Here is a 13441-nt window from a genome sequence, read left to right as displayed (position 1 = left end):
CCTACGGAAGTGCCGTCGGGTGTGGCGGGCCGCCCGCTCTGCCTTGTTGCAGGCCCGGACGAGGGCGAAGAAACATGCAGACCGGCGACGAGCCCCGGCCCCCAAGTATCGTCCTGGGCAGGAGGTCTGGTTATCCACCAAGGACATTCCCCTACAGGTTGACTCACCTAAACTGCAAGAACGATACATCGGACCGTATAAAATCCTCAAGGTCATCAACCCCGCCGCAGTGAGGCTCCAGCTTCCGGCCTCACTGCGGATCCATCCAGTTTTCCATGTTTCCCGGATCAAGCCTCTCCACACCTCACCCCTCTGCACCCCGGGTCCGGCACCGCCTCCTGCCCGGATCATCGACGGAGCACCGGCTTGGACTGTCCGCCGGCTCCTTGACGTCCGTCGGATGGGCCGGGGTTTTCAGTATCTGGTGGACTGGGAGGGGTACGGCCCCGAGGAGCGCTCCTGGGTGAAGAAGGGCTTCATCCTGGACCCGGCCCTCCTGGCCGACTTCTACCGACGCCATCCGGACAAGCCCGGTCGTGCGCCAGGAGGCGCCCGTTGAGGGGGGGGTCCTGTTGTGTGGGCCGCTGAAGAGGAGGTACTGCTGGCCCACCACCACCAGAGGGCGCCCTGCCTGGAGTGCGGGCTCCAGGCACCAGAGGGCGCTACCGCATCATGGGAGTAATCTGGGTGACAGCTGTCACCCATCTCCAAACACAGCTGTTTCTACTCAGCACCGAGGTATATCAGGAGGACGGCGTCTCCACCTCAGTGCCGAGATATCGCCTTAAGACTGAGGTAACATTCTCTGCCTTCATATTCTGAATAACCAGCTAAGATTTGTAAACCGTTTCAGGACTGCTGACTACTAACAGCTAAATTGCTTGAATAAGTACTCACCTTCCTGCTGTATATTGTCAAGAGGTGGAGGCGGCTTCTCCCCTCTCCGTGGCTGGGTGCTGTCGCATCCACATCTGTGTGTTGTTGCTCTCTCCTGCCAGCAGTACCGGATCCGACGAGCGGAGGCAGTGGCCACCTGGGAATTCGGGACTTGGCGGTTCCAGTATTTCCGGGGGTCGGTGGCAGAGGAGATCTGGGTGGTTCCGGTTCGACTGAGACGGACGTCTCCTACCTTCGAGCCTGCCCACACGACACCAGTGGAATTCGGTGTAAACCCAAAGTGTCAATTGTTGTATTGGTTGTGCATTTTCACAACAGTAAAAATTGTTATTTACTTTCTCCATTGTCCGTTCATTGCGCCCCCTGTTGTGGGTCCGTGTTCCTACACTTTCACAACACACAGATTCAGTATGCACTGTTTTGCACTGTATTTTATTAAATGTGTTTAAGTAATATCACTGTGTGTGTGTGTGTGTGTGTGTGTGTGTGTGTGTGTGTGTGTGTGTGTGTGTGTGTGTGTGTGTGTGTGTGTGTGTGTGTGTGTGTTGCGTCGCGTCGTGGTAGGCGCCCTGTATATTTTCTTGCTTTTTTGTCTTTTGCCAATCACACCTATGTACATTGTCAGGTTTCCTCATATAGATATATAACTAAACACTTTTAACTTTTAATTAGGAAGATGGAATTTCATCACTTGTAAAACCATGGGGGTCAGGGGGACCTCGTTCACTCCCCCACAATTTGCCTTCATGGTATTTTTCCTGATGCCTTGTCATGTCAAGATTGAAAAATCATAAATTAACAGCTCTGACGGCAGAGGCCAAATCTCTTCTGAGAACATAAGCATCGGTATTCAGGGCTGGTGATGCATAGGCACTTAGGGTAGCAAGGAGAAACCTCACTGCAGGCATTAAAAGGGCCAGGGCTGGCTCTGCTCTTAAGATTCAGGGTCACCACCACAAGTGACCCATGCAGCATGTGGCCCGGTGTTAAGTTGATGGCAGAAAGGACACCGAATGCCCCAGAGACACTGCTTTGCCTGATGCTCTCAATACCTTTATGCCTGCTTTGAGGATTGGGACACTTCCCCTCCTCTCTTTGCCACAGGGCACTACAGTGGACTAAATCACACAAACCTGAAAGGTCACAATAACATCCCAGGAAGGTTCTTGAATCACTGTCACCTTAGTTGCTAAAGCAGTTGTACCATCATGCTTCACATCCGCCACCATCATCCCTGTCTCGAAGACCCCCACAGTATCATGCCTAAATGACTTGCCCGGAAGCACTTGCGCCAATAGTAATGAAGTACTTTGAGTGACTGGTCGTGAATGGAGTCCCCACCCCCGGTCGGCCAGTCCAGAGATACTGTCCCAGACTTCCATGCAACATTGTAGAGATGTGTCAACCTTGACAGCCACACAACATCCAGAGACTTCAACATCTCATGTGCGAGCACCTTGTTGTCGGGCTTGTAGCCATGATGCTCAGTGGGGCTCAGCGTGAAGAAATGACAATATCACCTCCATGTGGAACCACCAGCCACAAGAACACGGTGTCTTGTGTGCTGATTGATGGGCAATGGACAGGTGCCAAAGCCCACACAGTTTGACACTGTAAGGCCTTGCTCTCACTGCCTCCGATGCGCTTACTGAGTCTGCGGCCTCGGTAAGCGCCGCAGCGGGCCACTCACACCTCCCTGTCTGCTGTGCAGAGCTGCGGCCAACTCCAGCAACAGGTCCAGAGACTATGCTCGATGTTTTGATGCGGAGCGCTCTGGCAGCCCGCAAGGATAGACTTTTTGCGGAAAAATCCGCAGCGCTGCAGGGTCTCAGTAACCGTAGCTGCAGAGCTCCATGGCCACTGAGAGAGGTTTATATCTTTTTAATGACTTGGATTCTCTGCGGGTCCCGCATCCGTACCCCACAACGGTAACACCAGAGGCAGTGTGACCTAGGGGTTAGATTTACGCAGTCTTCCATAAATGCATGTTGATTATTATTGTGACCAACTCCTGACACACTGGGGCAAGTTTTATTTATCTGCAGAACAAAAGTTGTTTACAACAACATACTTTGTGACTTTAAATGAAATCTACACCAATCAATGTTGGGCCCTCCTTACAGCTCATGCTTGAGCATGGAAGAGAGCAGGGGGTCGAGCGAGTGAAAGAGTGATAACGAAGTGGTGAATCAGAAATAGTTATTTTGTAATGACTACTTCAGTTATTTTTGAAAGCAAAAAACACGGCCACAACTCCACAAATTCCCATGCTCTGAGTGGCCTCTTGGTCAAACAGACTCACAGAGCTGACATTGGGTAATACTGAAGTATTTTGATTGTAGCATAATCATGTTTTGGGAGAAAGAATGGTGAAGGGAACGAACAAATAAGATCCTGGCCTGTTTAAAAAGCCGTTATTTCCAGCTTTAAGTACAACACATGATGTCTTCTATTCAACAAGACATACAACCCCAATTCCAAGGAAGTTGGGACGTTGTGTGGAATGTAAATAAAAACAGAATGGATGCCTGTAACACATTTTTAAAAAAAAAAGCTGCGACAGGGGCAACAAAAGACTGGGAAAGTTGATGAATGGTCAAGAACACCTGTTTGGAACATTCCACAGGTGAGTAGATTAACTGGAAACAGGTGAGTGTCATGAATGGGTACAAAAGGAGCATCCCCAAAAGGCTCAGCCATTCACAAGCAAAGATGGGGCAAGGATCACCACTTTGTGAACAACTGCATGAAAAAATAGTCCAACAGTTTAAGAACAATGTTTCTCAACATTCAGTTGCAAGGAATTTAGGGATTCCATCATCTACAGTCCATAATATAATCAGAAGTTTCAAAGAATCTGGAGAACCTTCTACATGTAAGCGGCAAGGCCGAAAACCAACATTGAATGCCCGTGACCTTTGATCCCTCAGGTGGCACTGCATTAAAAACGGCCATCATTGTGTAAAGGAGTTTAATGCGTGGGCTCAGGAACACTTTAGAAAACCATTGTCAGTTAACACAATTTGTCGCTACATCTACAACTGCACGTTAAAACTCTACCATGCAAAGCGAAAGCCATACATCAACAACATCCAGAAACGGCGCCAACTTCTCTGGGCCTGAGCTCATATGAAATGGACAGACGCAAAGGGGAAAAGTGTGCTGTGGTCTGACGAGTCCACATTTCAAATTGTTTTTGGAAATCATGGACGTCGTGTCCTTCGGACAAAAGAGGAAAAAGACCATCCAGATTGTTACAGTGGTGGTAAACATACCACTGTCCCAGCTTTTTTGAAACTTGTTGGACATCCATTTCAAAATGAGCAAATATTTGCACAAAAACAATAAAGTTTATCAGTTTGAACATTAAATATCTTTGTGGTGTATTCAATTGAATATAGGTTGAAGAGGATTTGCAAATCCAAGTCTTTTTATTATTAAAAAACTTCTGTTTTTATTTACATTTTTCACAATGTCCCAACTTCATTGGAATTGGTGTTGTATTTATGTGGTCAGCATAATCGATAGTTTGCTACAGCTCTAATTCTACCTGAAGTTCTTCTTTGTATTTTGAGAAATCACATTTAATTTACAAATAATGAATGTTTGAGTTCAATGGTACGAATATTTCATGAGGTGAAAACTGGAATGTTCCATTCAACGAGGCGAAGCCGTGTTGAATAGTACGTTTCAGCTTTCACCAAATCAAATATTCATTCCATTGAAAGAATGTAGAAACATTTATTATTTGTAATGGCTAAATTAGATCCTTGTCATTTGATATTTTATTAATTTATAAACAACAGAAAAGGGACTTACATTTTGATGTGTTGGTCCTTTGACGTCAACAGTCTCACATGAACATTAAATAGGAGTCCAAAATTATTGTCATTCAACTTGGAAAAAGTTTAATTCTTGTCGGAATGAAATAAGTCCAGCTCCTCATCCTCTTCATGCCTCCAGACGGCTTACAATGTATTGGAATTGTTTTGTGTGTGTTTGTGTGTTAGAAGAATTAGCACTATCAATTAGCTCCTTAAAATCGTTATCCCTCAGCAAAACAAACTCTGCCATGTTTAGCTAAATGCAGCCCCCAATAGTGTGTGCATGGGCGGGGTTCGCAGTGTGCAATGGTACAAAGCATATGGAACCAAATTTGCACAGTAAATGGAATCAAATTTACACGCTAAATGCAATGCAACATAAATGTGATGAATAATCCATGTCACGTTACATACAAAGCACCAATAAAATGAGAAGTATCCACTCAGCCCTTATATAAAAACAAATATCTGAACAAGACAATATATCTCAGTCCATTTTGCAGAAGTCACGTTTTTTTAAAAACTGTACACAGCTCATGGTTCAGTATGAAAAAATGATTTTTATTATTTTTTTGGTTGAGTAATATTTTGCTGATAATGCAAATTCCCCCTTACTTCCACTTTAGGTCAGCCCCTCCCATCAGAGATGACGCTGGCTCAGCTGCTGACACTCCTGTATGACCGCAAGATGCCACAGGGCTACCAGTCCATCAACCTCACAGTCAAACTGGGTTCCAAGGTCATCTCTGACCCCGGGCTTTCTAAGACTGACTCTTTCAAGAGACTACGGACTGAGAAAGGTACCCCCCCCCCCCCCCCAACAAAAAAAAAAATGAATCAAAGAACACCACCATAGATTTAAATTCAAGATATCTTATGCTAAATGGTTCAGCTACAATGAAATGGTCATGGGTTTTGCAAAGTGGGACATTTTTCCACTTTTATCCTATGCTGATCAACTTACGTCCAATGTAAAATATAATCATTTAGGGGTATTGGTTCAAAGTTTCATGAAGCATCGTCATCGGATGAACATTTTACAGTTACGTATATAATAACCATGTTTGCATTTTCTGGACTTTATGGACTCCACGCTGCAGAACCAACTGACCATACTGATTTTGAAGAAAACAGATATACTTTAAAGAAACCTTACACAAATGTACAGTGCCCAGTGTCCTTGTCCATTTGCCAAGACCTTGACATACTCAAGGTTACTCGCTGCCCTTTTGGAAGTGACAGATGTATTTTTTACCATTTGGTTGTCTTGTTAGTACTTGGTTGCATGTTCTTTGCAGTTGATGACTGCTTTCTGAAACCCACAGAAACCATGACAGAGGGTTTTTTTTTGTTTATTTGTTTGTTTCAATGCTTGACAATTCCCCACTAGCCTTCCAGTGCAGTTGTCTTCTGTTTCTCTGGGTTCTTGCCTTCACCAAAAGAAATTCCTAGGAGCTTGGATTCAGGTCAGGATTAATGGAACATTACGCTCCTTCATATTAAAAATGCATTTGGTTATTATTGCAGTAGGCTTCAGGTCATTGTCTGTCTGTGCTGTGAATGAGGGGTGTTATTTATTTATTTTGGGTCTAGCCACTCTTTTGAAAAGCTTGAATGACCACATAAAATCCTTTGCTTTCACAGATGAGTCAGTGTTTCTAAACTCTGTGATTATGACATCTAATATTCAGTGGCTTCCACTCACAACTGAATTTCTGTCTTGTGCCCCTTGTTGGATTAGTGTTGAATGATTTTTTGGGCAGTTTGACAAATTATGCCACTTGTCCTCAGCTTCTTGTGGAGGGGAAGGAAGGAATTGTATCTCCTTCTGTAGCTATTACCTTGTTGGAAGTTCAGATGTTTTTGTCTTTGTTTTCAAAAACTCCTTTATTCACATTCTGAGTCTTTTTGATTTATCCCAGTCTTTTTGGTTGCAAAAATCCATTGAGAGAGATGCAGAGAGCAATTTATCATTCTGTTTAATTCTCCTCTGCATGAAACAAGTGACTTTTTGGAAGCAAAACCACTATCAATCGAGCAGAGGTTAATGTAATCATAATCTAGCCAAGCCATGCCCGCACAATAAAATAGAACTGGGGTGGCTTTGTTGGCGTCAGAAAATGTTTTTGCCTTTCACCCTTTGTTTCAGTTGACCATCTGACTTTCTTAGATGTTGTGCTATAAATGTAAACAAGGGCATTTTGACTGTTTAATATTCTTCTGTATGATCAGCACATCACACAGTGGTGTTCCTCTCCAGGAACAATCACTTTATCATGGTGAAGAGGTTTGTGTGCCTCTGTGAACCTGAGAGCTGTGTTGTCTGGAGCCTTCGTGCTCCTGGTGGGGTCTCCCATGGCAAATTGGTCTCAAGTGAGGGGCCGGGCTGAGAATGGTTCAGAATGACTCCATGGAAAAACATGGAAGAGGAAACATGACCTGCCTTGGAGGAATCCTGGGGCCCCCGTCTGGTGCCAGGCCTGGCCAAAGGGCCCATCAGCGAGTGCCTGGTGGCTGGGCTTGCCATGGAACCCATCCGTGCACAGCCCAAAAAGGCAACGTAGACTGTCCATCTCCACTCTGTGGGCACGCCACCCGCAGAGAGAAATGCTGTGGTCGGGTGCACTGTCCTATGGGTGGCAGAGAAAGTCGAGGCCTGGACAGACCAGACCCAGGAGGCAGAGGCTAGCTCTGGGGGCGTGGAACCTCACTTCAGCTATGGGGGAAGGAGCCGGAGCTTGTGCTGGAGGTGAAGCGCTACCAGTTAGACCTGGTGGGCCTCGCCTCCATGCACAGTCTCAACTCCACAACCACTTTTCTTGAAAGGGGTTGGAGTCCTGTATGGGCCTCCAGTTGGGGACTCCATTGTTCTGCTGGGGGTCTTCAACACACACGGGCAATGACAGAGACATTTGGAGAGGCGTGATTGGGAGGAACAGCCTCCCTGATCTGAACCTCAGTGGTTGTTTGTTATTGGACTTCTGTGCTATGTTCAAACATAACACTATGTTCGAACATAAGGATGCTCATAAATGTACATGGTACCAGAGCACCCTAGGTTGAAGGTCCATGATTGATTTTATGATTGTATCATCTGATCTGAGGCCGCATGTTCTGGACACTTGGGTGAAGAGGGGGGTAGAACTGTCAACTGATCGCCATCTTTTGGTGAGTTGGATCAGACGGTGCTGGAGAACTTTTGACAGACCTGGTAAGCCCACACGGATAGTGTGCATGAACTGGGAATATCTGGAGGAGCCTCACACCTCAAGCGGTGCTTTTCTGTTTAAAGCTTCCCTTGCCGAAACAACAGCAGAGAGCTGTGGGCTGAAGGTCTGAGGTGCCTCAAGGGACGGCAACTGCCGAACCCATGTTTGGACACCGGTGGTCAGGGAAGCTGTCCGACTGAAGGAGTCCTTCCAGGATATGTTATGTTAGAGGACTCCAGAGGCAGTTGTAAAGTACCAACAGGCCTGAAGGGCGGCAGCCTCTGCTGTGAGGGAGGCTAAGCAGCGGGGGTCGGAGGGGTTTGGAGCAACCATGGAGAAGGACTTTTGGGCAGCACCAAGGTGTTTCTGGCTGACCCTAAGGCACCTCAGGAGAGGAAAACGGGGAACCATTCAAGTTGTCTACAGTAAGGATGGGACTCTGTTGACCTCAACTGAGGAGGTAATCGGACGCTGCAAGGAACACTTTGAGGAACTCCTGCATCAGACTGTAGCAGCCTCTGTAGTAGAGTCAGAGTTAGAAGCTGGTGGGGGATCATCATCCATTTCCCTGGTGGAAGTCACTGCAGTAATTCCGCAGTGGCAGTGCTCCAGGGGTTGATGAGATCTCTCCAGAAATGCTGAAGGCTCTGGTTGTGGAGGGACTGTCTTGGATGAGACATCTCTTCAACATTGCATGGAGGTCTGGGAGAGTGCCTAAGCAGTGACAAACTGGGTTGGTAGTCCCCATATTTAAAAGTCTACTCCAAGGTGCTGAAAAGGAGTTCAAGTACCTCGGGGTCTTCTTTACGAGTGAGGAGACAATGAAGCGCAAGATTAGCCAGAGAATCGGTACAGCAGGGGCGGTATTACATTTGCTGTACTGTACTGTTGTGATGAAAAGGGAGCTGAGCCAAAAGGCGAAGCTCTTGATCTACTGGTCAATCTTCATTCCTACTCTCACCTATGGTCATTAGGGTTGGGTCATGAACGAAAGAACTAGATCACGGTGGAAGCGGCCAAAATGGGTTTCCTCAGGAGGGTAGTTGGTGTCTCCCTTATAGATAGGGTGAGAAGCTCGGTCTTGCACGAGGACCTTGGAGTAGAGCCACTGCTCTTTTGCGTTGAACGCAGGCAGCTGAGGTGATTTGGGCACCTGGTGAGGATGCCTGCTGGGCACCTCCAGCTGGGAGGAGACCCCAGAGAAGACCCAGGACTTGGTGGAGAGATTATATCTCCACAGTGGCCTGGGAATTCCTCGGTATCCACCAGTCAGAGGGGGTTAATGTGGCCCAGGAAAGGGAAGTTTGGGGTTCCCTGCTGGAGCTGTTGCCACTGCGACCCGATCCCGTATAAACAGTTTAAGATGTATGTATGTTCAGCACATAGCTCATAGAGCAATGCACTGTCAAGTGCATAATGTTAACACGAATGAAAAGTGAGTGAGAAAGAGAGAGTGCATGAGCCTCTGGTGATTAGAAGTTTCTGTGAGGTTCTGCTTGTGCTACTTTTGTTTGTTCAGTGGAAACAAAACATGGTAGGCTGGCAGCCTCCTCATGTGAGCATTGAATCCAAATTGGGGTTGTCTTAAAAAGAATTTACAATTGGCTTAGATTTGTTAATTTATTTTTTTGAAGTCGAAGTTTTGTTAAAGAGGCAAGTAACCATTTCTAATTTAGAGGGACACCAAGCAATCAGCAGTGGCTTTAGGAACCACCAGGACCCTGCGATTAGCAAGAAGACTTCAAAAGCAACTTAATAGACTTGTCTGTCTTTATTTTATGTTATGGTCAATGTACATGAAAAACAGATGCCAACATTGTCCTAAATAGGGGTTCAGTGATCTTCACCGGTGTCGATCAGACACTAAATTTTCTGAGCTGAATATACAGTAGTTTTTATGGAGTTACCAAGCGGTAAACTTCAATGGCCTCACAAGAAGCCCTCCCAGAAGAAATTGCAGTTCCTTAATTGGCACTTTTGGCTGGGTCAAAAAAATGCACATTCCCCTAGGAGTCCATGTTAAATGTCCAACTTTAGAATACAAATAAACATGTTTACAGCCTGGTACAAAAAGCTGTTTTGAGCTCTATAGTTTTCTCCTCCGTGTCAACTGTGGGGGGATTGAATTTTTTTTTCCTAAGTTATTAGTTTAAGATGTTTTAAACTTTGAAGTTCTGTAAAATTAGGGATGTGAGAGTGGCACAGCTGAGGGTCTCTGCCTCTTGTTGCATCTTTAGTTCAGAGGCTACTTGATGCAGTTGCTTGCTGTTTTTGTATTCCGTGTCTGATATTTGGAGTGTTTTATTCCAAACACCTGGAATAATCTGGTTTGTTGAGTGGTGAAATGTCCGAACAGATCATCTAATGCCTCCCTGATAAAATATTTGCACTGAATGAAACTTGTCTTATTTAATGTTGTATGCTAACGATGCTCATACTTTTAGCAGCTGTCAGTAGCGTGATCATTTACGCCCCATTAATGAACGATGAATGAGGAAATCAGCGGCTCATAACTTTTCATGTCCGCACCAAAGCAAATCATTAGGAGAACTGCCACACAGTACACAAAAATATGATTTAATAGTCACCTGAACCAAGGTTATGTTAGCTTGGCTGGTTTGGACTCAAAGAGAGAGGTGTGTTCAGGCTTCTTTCGTCACACACTGAGCCACCCACACTACACCCCTTTATGCATTAATGAGTACGTTGTGCCGCTGTTGTCAACATGACGACACATGGGATGGGATTGGCTGTTTCAGGTCTCCATAGAAAACCTGTGGATGACGACACGTAGAGGTTGTCCAGTATCACCACTACAACATCAGGCCTGTATGGTAGAGTGGCCAGACGGAAGTCACTCCTTAGTAAAAGGCATATGGCAGCCTCCCTGGAGTTTGCCAAAAGGACTCTCAGACCATGAGAAACAAAATTCTCTGGTCTGATGACACAAAGATTGAAGTCTTTGATGTGAATGCCAGGCGTCATGTTTGGAGGAAACCAGACACCATCCCGACAGTGAAGCATGGTGGTGGCAGCATCATGCTGTGGGGATGTTTTTTCAGTGGCAGGAACTGGGAGACTAGTCAGGATTGAGGGAAAGGTGAATGCAGCAATGTTCAGAGACATCCTGGATGAAAACCTGCTCCATAGCGTTTTTGACTTCAGACTGCGGCAATGGTTCATCTTTCAACAGGACAATGACCCTAAGTACACAGCCAAGATATCAAAGGAGTGGCTTCAGGACAACTCTTGAATGTCCTTGAGTCATCCAGCCAGAGCGCAGAACTGAATCCAATGGGACATCTCTGGAGAGATCTGGAAATTAGATTAGATCAATCTTTGTTCAGCAGCATTGCATCACAGCACACAGGGTTAGAAGCACACAGAGCATCAAAAGTGAAAGTAAAAAAAAAATTCAGTCTGTTGGTCCCGCACTTGGGAAGGAGCAGTCTGTGGCTAAAGAGGCTCCTCTGGTTGCTGATGACGATGTGCAGAGAGTCCAGCAGTTTGCCCAGTGTTCTCTTTTCTGCGACCATCACCAGAGAGTCCAGCTTTATGCCAACCAAAGAGCCAGGCCGCCTGATCACTTTGTCCAGCTGATGTGTCCTCCTTGGATGTCCTCCCCCAGCATACGACGGTGTAAAAGAGGATCCTGACTGCTACAGACTGGTAGAACATCCACAGGAGTTTCCTGCAGATGTTAAACGACTGCACCCTCCACAGAAAGTACAGCCTGCTCTGTCTTTTCCTGTACAGGTGGTTGGTGTGGGTTGTCCAGTCCAGTTTGCTGTCCAGCAACAGCCCGAGGTACTTGTGGGAATCCACAGCCTCCACATCAGATCCCACGATCAGAACTGATTGCAGTCTTGGGCTTGACTTCCCAAAGTCAGTGATGCTCCCTATCCATTCTGGTGGAGTTTGAGAGGTGCTGTAAAGAGGAATGGGCTAAACTGCCCAAAGATAGGTGCGCCAAGATTTGTGGCATCATATTCAAGAAGAATTCAGGTTGCAATTGCTGCCAAAGGTGCATCAACAAATTATTGACGAAACATTGTGAATACTTATGTATGTGATTTATTAGTTTTTTTAAAGCAAAAATTTCCAAAAACTTTTTCATGTTGTTATTATGGGGTGTTGTGAGCAGACTTTTGAGGGAAAAAATACTACATTTTGAAAGAAGGTTGTAACACAACAAATTCTGGAAAAAGTGAAGCTCTAATACTTTCCGGATGCACTGTACAGTCTGTTAAATACTTATGTAAGTTGAGCAGACCTACTGACTGACTCAGTGACTGTATTCCCCCCCCCCATGAGTGTTCACAGTAAGTGAAGCACACTCAATATGCTTTGCTGCCAATTCCTTTGACACATGGTAAAACGGGTAGTGGGAAGCACTCGTAACAATCAGTCTAATTACAAAAAAAAAAAATACACCAGCAGTCTGTGAATTAACACAAATGTCAAGTGTTATGAGCTCAGCTACCAAGACGGCAGTGTTGCAGGAAGCATGGAAACACTCCTGCCACAGTGACTTTAACGGCAATGAGCCAAGCCACCAAAATGGCGGTGCAGCATGCCAGCTACAGCTGTTGGATAAACGGAGTGGGGAACACTTGCAACAGCCTTTTAATTTACATAATGCGCCAACAGTCCATGGACCAACACAGACACCATCGGCAATGAGTCAAGCCACCAAAATGGCGGTGCAGCATGCATCATACAGCTCAATTCAATCAAGACACCAGCGGTCAGTCCCGGCTACACCTGCTGTATAAACGGAGTGGGGAACACTCGCAACAGCATTTTAATTTACATAATACGCCAACAGTCCATGGACCAACACAGATGGCAATGAGCCAAGCCACCAAAATGGCAGAGCATAACTATCAAAATGGTGGGACAGCAGGAGGTGGAAAAAACACTCATGCAACCAAATCAGTGTGGTACGTTAACAGGCAACACGCAACATGCAGCTCAATCAAATGAATAAACCAAGCCACAGAATGGCAGTGGAGCAGGAAGCTGGAAAAACACTTACACCGAAGCAGCCAAATCAACGTGGTATGGCCTGGCTACGTCCTGGCTATGTTGCGAGAAACACATGTAATATGCAGGTCAATTTTAATAACACGCCAAGCCACCAAATGGCGGTGGAGCAGGAAGCGGAAAAAACACTCACACCAGAGCAACCAAGTTGGCGCGGTACAGCCTGACTATGTTCGGGGAAACACACACAACATGTAGGTCAGTCAAAAAAAATATGCCGGTGGAGTGTGTCTAATATAAACGGAAACAAGTTAAACATTTATGCCACAGTGGTGAAAGATAACGCAAAACATCCGGGCTTATCCTGCTAACGTTTACAGTAACAAGTTAAGCCACCAGTCGTTTACCCGTAATAGCCAGGCTTACTCACCGTGAGCGGACGCCGAGCTGAGGAAACAAGTCGTCGTCTTGCATCCTCTGGAGGACACGTATGCGCAGCACCAATCTAAAAGGTTGCAAGGCTCT

The 13441-nt window shown here is 45.9% G+C and overlaps 1 protein-coding gene across 1 annotated transcript in view; it reads left to right on the top strand.

Moving 5' to 3' along the window:
* Positions 1-13441, top strand: part of birc6 (baculoviral IAP repeat containing 6) — a 346340-nt gene that overhangs the window by 156332 nt on the left and 176567 nt on the right. The window contains exon 59 of the mRNA XM_034184474.1: positions 5348-5521. Coding sequence (XP_034040365.1) covers positions 5348-5521 — 174 coding nt within the window. The remainder of the gene's footprint in view (positions 1-5347; positions 5522-13441) is intronic.

The sequence above is a fragment of the Thalassophryne amazonica genome, chromosome 13 (assembly GCF_902500255.1).
Source record: "Thalassophryne amazonica chromosome 13, fThaAma1.1, whole genome shotgun sequence".
Taxonomy (NCBI): domain Eukaryota; kingdom Metazoa; phylum Chordata; class Actinopteri; order Batrachoidiformes; family Batrachoididae; genus Thalassophryne; species Thalassophryne amazonica.
This window is presented reverse-complemented; position numbering and strand designations above follow the sequence as displayed.